The 9,355-nt window shown below is 49.4% G+C and overlaps 1 protein-coding gene across 1 annotated transcript; it reads left to right on the top strand.

Moving 5' to 3' along the window:
• The first annotated feature begins 1,278 nt into the window (after positions 1-1,278).
• LOC139755536 (uncharacterized) lies at positions 1,279-9,019 on the top strand. Its single transcript, XM_071673947.1, has 2 exons — positions 1,279-2,791; positions 6,879-9,019. The coding sequence occupies exons 1-2, from the start codon at positions 1,915-1,917 to the stop codon at positions 7,934-7,936; spliced, it is 1,935 nt and encodes a 644-aa protein (XP_071530048.1). The 5' UTR covers positions 1,279-1,914; the 3' UTR covers positions 7,937-9,019.
• The last annotated feature ends 336 nt before the right edge of the window (positions 9,020-9,355 follow it).

Here is a 9,355-nt window from a genome sequence, read left to right as displayed (position 1 = left end):
GCGAGGAGCCTGGCTGTGTGTGGGGCGGGGAGCCTGGCTGTGTGTGGGGTGAGGAGCCTGGCTGTGTGTGGGGCGAGGAGCCTGGCTGTGTGGGGCGGGGAGCCTGGCTGTGTGTGGGGCGGGGAGCCTGGCTGTGTGTGGGGTGAGGAGCCTGGCTGTGTGTGGGGCGAGGAGCCTGGCTGTGTGGGGCGGGGAGCCTGGCTGTGTGTGGGGCGGGGAGCCTGGCTGTGTGTGGGGTGAGGAGCCTGGCTGTGTGTGGGGCGGGGAGCCTGGCTGTGTGTGGGGCGGGGAGCCTGGCTGTGTGTGGGGCGGGGAGCCTGGCTGTGTGTGGGGCGGGGAGCCTGGCTGTGTGTGGGGTGAGGAGCCTGGCTGTGTGTGGGGCGGGGAGCCTGGCTGTGTGTGGGGCGGGGAGCCTGGCTGTGCGTGGGGCGGGGAGCCTGGAGGAGGGGAGATGGTCATGGGTCAGGTAACGCGTGTCAGTAGTGAGCCTCTGTAAGGTTAATGTGTTGACCACAGGAGGACGCACCTGAACTCCCCATTACCCCCCCCCCCCCCACATTGGCAGGACCCTCCCTTTACCTACAGCAGGAGGGAGGAGGGAGGGAGGGATGTGGGGAGGGGGTTAACACCCCACACCCCCACCAGCCAGGTCATGAGCCCCCCGGACCTTCCACACAAGTCGAATACATTTTTGAAAAATGAACACAACTCGTGAGGGTGATGAATCAGGTAGGGTGAGCACACACACACACACACACACACACACACACACACACGTCTCGAATCATACATATAACATGGTACTTCGTTGTTTCTGTTCTGTTGTTATTGTAGTTGTTTAATAAGAAAATGTCATTCTTTTTCTTAAAGAGGATCAGGATATGATCCGAGACTTTTGTCATTTTTAAGAAATACTTCTCCCAAGATGTGTCCCGCGTCCCTCATCAGGGTCCCCTTACACAAACACCCCCACTGCCGCCATGAGGGAAAAATCATTATCATGATGGGTGAGGTGAGGTGAGGTGAGGTGGAGGGGTGTGGTCAGGGTAAGAGCAGGTGATGATTGACACATTGATGGCAACTGTCCCTCAGTGCAAGCCACCAATGGCCGGACTTCCACCTCTGGCACAACCCACACATTATCGCGCTGACCAACCTCAGCCCAGGCACACCAGCCGCAAATGCCATGTCCGAAAATCTTGTGTCATGAGTGCATCATGGCAAGGTCATCGGCACATGCCAACTCCTGCATGGCCTCCGCCCACGACGGTAAAGTCCTCCGTGTATGCGTCGGGGCGGCAACACCAGTTTTCAAACCTCACGGCGCTTCCGTCACTGGTTACTTGGGTGACCTGACATGACCTCATACCCCGCGAGGAGACCGGGTAAATAGCCCGACCTACCGCCAGGCCGAGGCCACTGCAGCAGTGGCCAGTGTCGCGAAAAGATCACCAACCTTCTTCAGCCTGACCCCTTGGCTTGTCCAACCCACGTTGACTCCTGCTGGTGCCTGACCCGAAGACGGGCCCGCACTAGGTCGTGCTCGCCGCAGAACCCTGCTCCTGCTCCTCCTCCGTAGTTCGTGTCCAGGTTACAGCCCCGGCTGTGACTCCAGCGTGTACAGCTGCGTGTGAGCAGATCGTATGCTGTAACCAGTGGTGTGTAACGCTGCTCTGTGACGGTGTGTGACGCCTCCCACCCACGCGCCGCCTCTCGTAACACTGTTGGGACAACGGTGGGACAGGACGCACATTGGCTCTCCCACTCACCAGCTCCTCTCCCGGGGAAGGTCGTGGTCATCTCCCCATACTGGTAAGGCATCTGTCTCCCCGCGCTCAACTCTCCATACCAGTGCCACTCACACCTGGCTCGCCGCTCCTCTCCTGCATGTGGTGTGGGTGATGTGTGGAGGTCATGCCGGTGTACAGTAACAACGAGGTCGCCATGATGTCGCCCGAGGGCAGCAGTTCTCCCGAGGCCGGGGAGGAGGTGAGAGAGAGGGTGTTCGCCTGCACCATGTGTTCCTACCGTACCGACCGCAAGAACAACCTCAAGCGCCACACCCTCACCATGCACGAGGTGTGCCCCGCGCTCCTCGAGTGTTGCGGCCTGCGCTTCCTGAACAAGGCCGAGCTCAGGATGCACACCAACAAGTTCCACCGCCACGGCTACCACTGTGACGTGTGTAACAGGGTCTTCTGCCGCAAGGCCCTGCTGAAGCGCCACTACTCCGTCCACTCGGGGTATAAGGAGTTCTCCTGTCACCGCTGCAACTACCAGACCAGCCACAAGAGTAACCTGGAACGTCACATGAGAGTGCACCAGAAGCCCGAGCCACCGCTGGGAACACGCCAGCCACTTCCACCCGAGTACCTGCCACAACTCTCCCCAGCTCGACGGCATGTGTCTCCCGCCATGAATCTACAGCAAGCCTTCTTGCCCGCCCATCCCCTCGCCCTCCTCCCTCACTACCACGGGGGAGCACATCTCTACCGAAGGGGAGGCAGTAGCAGCAAGCCCTCGCCATGGTCCATGCTGCCGGTGTCCCCAGCTGGGGTCCACGCCGCCCTCCACCGCCTGCCACCACCTCAAGTGTTTGGTGTACAGGGCCACCACCGTCCTGGCCCTGGCCCCAGGATGGCCAGGGCCTCCCACAAGAAGACCAGGAGTCCATGTAACTTCAGCATGGCGGCTCTCCTGGCCGACCGTCCCACCACACAAGACAACCACCAGCCTGAGATGACGCCCTCCGCTACCCTCCACCAGCATCTCCACCTGCCTCCTCATCATGGTAAGTGACATTGTTTGAGTGCATGACTCTCCCATCTCCACACGGTACTGCCTCTATATTCTTGAAGTTGCGATCCAGTAGCTCTATATTCTGGAAGCTGTGATCCAGTTGCTCTATATTCTTGAAGTTGCGATCCAGTTGCTCTATATTTTTGAAGTTGCGATCCAGTTGCTCTATATCCTTGAAGTTGTGATCCAGTTGCTCTATATTCTGGAAGTTGTGATCCAGTTGCTCCACATCCTTGTAGGGATCCAGTTGCTCTATATCCTTTGAAGTTGTGATCCAGTTGCTCTATATTCTGGAAGTTGTGATCCAATTGCTCTATATTCTGGAAGCTGTGGTCCAGTTGCTCTACATCCTTGTACGGATCCAGTTGCTCTATAACCTTGAAGTTGTGATCCAGTTGCTCTATATCCTTGAAGTTTTGATCCAGTTGCTCTATATCCTTGAAGTTGTGATCCAGTTCCTCTATATTCTGGAAGTTGTGATATACTTGCTCTATATTCTGGAAGTTGTGATATACTTGCTCTATTCTGGAAGTTGTGATCAAGTTGCTCTATATCCTGGAAGTTGATTCAGTTGCTCTATATCCTGGAAGTTGTGGTCCAGTTCCTCTGTATTCTGGAAGTTGTGATCCAGTTGCTCTCTATCATTGAAGTTGTGATCCAGGTGCTCTATATTCTGAAGTTGTGATCCAGTTGCTCTATATCCTTGAACTTGCAATGTAGTTGCTCTATATCCTGGAGGTTGTGAACCAGTTGCTCTATATCCTGGAGGTTGTGAACCAGTTGCTCTATATCCTGGAAGTTGTGAACCAGTTGCTCTATACCCTGAAAGATGTGATCTAGTTCCTCTATACCTTGGGAGCTGTGATCCAGTTGCTCTATACCTTCGAAGTTGTAGTGAATACAAAAGAATCCAAACAACAAAGACCACTGGCCCTTGCGAGACTTCAATGTAGAAAGACACAGATTTTCCTGTGGATTTGAAGCGAAATATCAGTTAAGTCTATTCTTAAATATATGTATTGCACTGCTTCCAACTACTTAAACAGGCAATTTATACCACATGTTAATCCTGTAGAAGGGAAAGTACTTTGCCTTAATTAGGGTAAAACGCTTGCCCACGAGTAATGTGCTTTATAGAGTGAAATCACGTCTATTATCAAGAGTGAAATCACAAAGTAGCACAACGGTCAAGATTATCGAAGCTTTTGATATTTTTGGATACTTGTCTTAGACCGGGAATCATTTTGGTCGGTCACTGCTGTACCTTGTGTTCTTGCTATGTCTTTTTCTTCATGGAGGTTGATCATTTTTTTTTTTTTTTTTTTTTTTTTTTTTTTTTATACTTTGTCGCTGTCTCCCGCGTTTGCGAGGTAGCGCAAGGAAACAGACGAAAGAAATGGCCCAACCCCCCCCCCCCCCATACACATGCACATACACACATCCAGACACGCAAATATACATACCTACACAGCTTTCCATGGTTTACCCCAGACGCTTCACATGCCTTGATTCAATCCACTGACAGCACGTCAACCCCTGTATACCACATGACTCCAATTCACTCTATTTCTTGCCCTCCTTTCACCCTCCTGCATGTTCAGGCCCCGATCACACAAAATCTTTTTCACTCCATCTTTCCACCTCCAATTTGGTCTCCCTCTTCTCCTCGTTCCCTCCACCTCCGACACATATATCCTCTTGGTCAATCTCTCCTCACTCATTCTCTCCATGTGCCCAAACCATTTCAAAACACCCTCTTCTGCTCTCTCGACCACGCTCTTTTTATTTCCACACATCTCTCTTACCCTTACGTTACTTACTCGATCAAACCACCTCACACCACACATTGTCCTCAAACATCTCATTTCCAGCACATCCATCCTCCTGCGCACATCTCTATCCATAGCCCACGCCTCGCAACCATACAGCATTGTTGGAACCACTATTCCCTCAAACATACCCATTTTTGCTTTCCGAGATAATGTTCTCGACTTCCACACATTTTTCAAGGCTCCCAAAATTTTCGCCCCCTCCCCCACCCTATGATCCACTTCCGCTTCCATGGTTCCATCCGCTGACAGATCCACTCCCAGATATCTAAAACACTTCACTTCCTCCAGTTTTTCTCCATTCAAACTCACCTCCCAATTGACTTGACCCTCACCCCTACTGTACCTAATAACCTTGCTCTTATTCACATTTACTCTCAACTTTCTTCTTCCACACACTTTACCAAACTCAGTCACCAGCTTCTGCAGTTTCTCACATGAATCAGCCACCAGCGCTGTATCATCAGCGAACAACAATTGATCATACCATCACAATATTCAAGATGGGGACGCACGAATGACTTAAAAAGGAGTGGGGATCATCTCCCTAGAATTAATTACGAAGGTGGTACTTATTCATCCAAGAATTTGGTTTGCTGTTTTTACTGCCTCTGTGAACTGCGTACTTGCATAGGTGCCCATGACAGCAACAGATACATGCGACACATCGTGTGTCATGTACATCCACTGTGAGGATAGGCCATCAATACGTACTCTTTTGTTTACACACCATGGACGACGTACGACTCCATCTGTTCCATGTGATATAAGTTAGCAAATTTTACTGTGGAATTTTATCCAATTTTTTTTTTTTTTTGAAAATCTGAAATGATAACATCAGTTGGTTTATTCTCATCATGTCTGTTGATCATACCATAAAATAAATCAATTACATTTGTTTGACACGAACTATTTCGTCGAAAATCCATGCCGAGAATCGTTTATGTGGTGTGTCCTCTAAATGGTTTACAATTTTATCTTGAATGATGATTTCCATAAGTTTACCAACGACAGAGGTTAAGCTGATTTGACGATAGTGACCGGGTGGTGATCAATATTACCTTTCTTGAATAGCGGCGTTACACTGGCAACTCGTCATTCCTCTGGAACATTTGCCGTAGCAAGTGACTTGTTGAAGAACAGAAGTCGAGGGTTTCGCCATCTCACTTGTCGCCACTTTCGTTATCCCGGAGGAAAACTTTAATCTGGGCCGACCGTTTTATTTACTTTCCATTTAATCCTGATTGTATATCATTTTTGATATCAAAGTTACAAAACGTTTTACCCTCAGCACTGGAGTTGTTGGAATCAAGACATGAGAGGCTTCCTCATATGTAAATACAGATGAAACAAACTATGGCATTGCTTCGTTGACAAGATATAGTCTCCAGTGACCAATAACGTTATTACTGCACCAGTTGATCGGGTAATGACTTACTTCTAACACACACCTCTTCAGTATATCTTCGATCATCTTGGGCAATAGACGTCTCTTTAGTTTCCCGACGCAGATTTTCGTAATTTACTCCCTCATGTTGGGTTATTGGTCTTACTGAGTTTCATGTATCTTCGACCTCGTCTGGAATTAGGCAGTTTTATTCATGTTTCCTTCGTTATTTCCACATCTTTTACTGATGCTTTCCCAAGCCACGTCCATATACTCCAATAACGATACCATTCCAGATATCCCTGATAATGGGCAATGCGAAAGATCATGTTGCTCAGCATTACTGGCACTGTTGAAAGTTGCGTCTAAAATGATTTACCAGCGATCACTTGTATTCTGCTCTTCCCTACCTTCAAATACAGCTGGAGTGTTCTCGTGGGGGCCAGATGTCTATTTTCTATAAAGCAATAGATCCAGGAAGATGTGCAGTTGCTCTACATCCTCGAAGTTGTGTACTTGCTCTATATCCAGGAAGATGTGTAGTTGCTCTATATCCTGGAAGTTGTGTACTTGCTCTATATCCAGGAAGATGTGTAGTTGCTCTATATCCAGGAAGTTGTGTACTTGCTCTATATCCTGTAATCTATATTACAGTTCTTCTGTATTACAACCATTTGCTAAGAACCATTTCCACCGCAACAATTCATATGAATTTTAACTGAACAAACTTGAGACAATTCTATTTGGTGGCAATAATAAAGATTAAGAACTGATAGTCTTAAACATAAAGACTAAAGAGAACGTGATGATATGTTTTTACAATTTTGTTTTCGATTTTTGTTTAATGATTTGCATGTTGCTAGGTTCCACATGGTGGTCGGTGAGGGGAGAGGAGACATGGCCTCCCGTACAGACTGCTGCCACCAGCAGTGGCCACGCCCCTGCAGTCTCCACACCCTCATACATGTCTAGCGGGGTTGTCAAGCCCACAGCTCTCCACGCCAACCCCGTCAACACAGCCTTCCACGCCAACCCCATCAACACGGCCTTCCACGCCAACCCCATCAACACGGCCTTCCACGCCAACCCAGTCGACACGGCCTTCCACGCCAACCCCGTCGACACAGCCTTCCACGCCAACCCCGTCAACACGGCCTACCACGCCAATCCCGTCGACACAGCCTTCCACGCCAACCCCGTCGACACAGCCTTCCACGCCAACCCCGTCAGCACAGCCGTCCACGCCGGCTCTCCCGATTACGCCCTGGACTTGACAAGCGCCCCTACCACCAGGCAGGTGTGTTATATGGCAGAGGTGCAGGGGGCTACTTCGGCCACAGGATGGCAACCAGCCACTGAGACTCACACCGATGACTCGGCCTACCTCAGCGAGCGGGATGGCTCTCGCAGCCAGAGACCCAGCCTTGGCCAGACCCCGGCCCCCGACCATCAGGACTGCAGGGCATCGTCTGGTTACGGATCGCCGGGTGTGACCGAATCACCAAAAATACCTGGATCAACCCAGAGCTCGGAGGACGGGGTGGAGTGCGCCTTGAACCTGAAGGTCGAACTCCATCCAGAGCAACTCCTGCACGTGGATTTCGATCATGACTCGGCCTACCTCGTCGAGCGGGATGGCTCTCGCAGCCAGAGACCCAGCCTTGGCCAGACCCCGGCCCCCGACCATCAGGACTGCAGGGCATCGTCTGGTTACAGATCGCCGGGTGTGACCGAATCACCAAAAATACCTGGATCAACCCAGAGCTCGGAGGACGGGGTGGAGTGCGCCTTGAACCTGAAGGTCGAACTCCATCCAGAGCAACTCCTGCACGTGGATTTCGATCAAGACTACGTGCCGAAAAAGCTGCGCTTATCCAAGAGGTTCAGAGACGTGTCCAAGAGTTCGGGCGACCTCCTGTAGAGGTTGATATTACCCGGGTGATGCTGGAGCTACTGTTATCATGCTATGATATCAGGGATCACCTGCTCCTGTAGAGGTAGTTATTACCCGGGTTAACCTGAAGGTGAAATGACGATATCCTGATGGTGATATCAGAGCATCAGTACAAATTACAGCTGTACAGAATGACCATTTTCTGAACAGTGAAACACCTGAATAATGTAATGTTATCTCCCCCTACCCCTTCCCCCGCCATGGGAAACCCCGAGTACCACTTCCCCAATCGTGGAAGCACCCCTGGGAATCCCTCCCTAAGACCTCTCCCCCAGTCAGGGAAACACCCCACCCCCTAGACATCACCCCCTTCCCCGGCTAGGGAAGTTTCCCTCTGACGACCCCCTGCCCAGCCAATGGGGTAATTGTGGATGAGAGTGATTGTCTTGAGGGCTCGTTACACATGTGATGCTGGGTGCTGGCTATACCCTGGAGACTAGGGCAGCTGGGAGAGGTCTGCATCAAAAGCAAATAACCATTTGGTCTCGACCATAGTGGCTAGGTTAGTCTAATGTTAAGTTTAATGTTAGTAAAAGCATCTGTTATACACCCAAATATCAGTGCCAAAAGTAAATAAGTCGTTTCTTGATAGTGTTAAGGTTAATGGCCATGTGGGTCATGCTTTGATGTGAGGAATAAAAGAGTCGGTTGTTAGCTCAAAGTGGATTGTACCACAATAACTAGTACATCACTCTGCCTCACCTAGTTTATAGTTTCACTTAAGTATAATTATTTTTTTCATAAGCCTTCTACTGTGCGAAGTCTATGTCCTTTCTAGCATCAGTATTGATCAGGAAAATGTAAGGTAAATTTCTGTGAGTGCCACCTTTATATAAAACAGGCTAGTAGTGTTCAATCTAGGTATTTTGTTATGTTGATAACAGCTGGCTGAGTAGTGTGTCTTGTTATCATGTGTTTCCACAGACATCATCAAGTGTTCTTATCAGACAAGACAATATGAAAACAATATTAAACTAACGACCTGGAAAACATGGTTCTGCGCCACACACACACACACACACACACACACACACACACACACACACACAACTTCTAACCAGAAGTGTTGTAAAGTTGAAATCACACTACGTGATGAGTATCAGCCATATCTGTTAGCATTGCTATATTTCTTCTTACAATTTACAACAGTGCCAACAAACGGGTCAGTAGGGGGTAACGTAAGGTTAATTAGTTACGAGTAAGGATATGTATGATACAGGAGGTTGTACTGTATCTGTATATTACATAAGGCTGTCAGTGTATCTTAAGATATGTCGTTAACTAAAAATAAAGAAATACATACTTCTGTGTTTTATGATGATCATATACCTCACACTACCATGGTACGTGCATGGGTCCCACATCCCCAGGGATGATCACATCTTG

Source organism: Panulirus ornatus, chromosome 19, assembly GCF_036320965.1.
Source record: "Panulirus ornatus isolate Po-2019 chromosome 19, ASM3632096v1, whole genome shotgun sequence".
Classification (NCBI taxonomy): Eukaryota; Metazoa; Arthropoda; class Malacostraca; order Decapoda; family Palinuridae; genus Panulirus; species Panulirus ornatus.
The sequence above is the reverse complement of the archived record's forward strand: the minus strand, read 5'-3'. Positions and strand labels throughout refer to the sequence as shown.

Bases quoted from the DNA above. Each gene is read 5' to 3' on its own strand.
- LOC139755536 (XM_071673947.1), top strand. From the start codon at position 1,915: ATGCCGGTGTACAGTAACAACGAGGTCGCCATGATGTCGCCCGAGGGC. The intron at 2,792-6,878 runs GTAAGTGACATT...GCATGTTGCTAG, and splicing joins CCACCTGCCTCCTCATCATG to GTTCCACATGGTGGTCGGTG.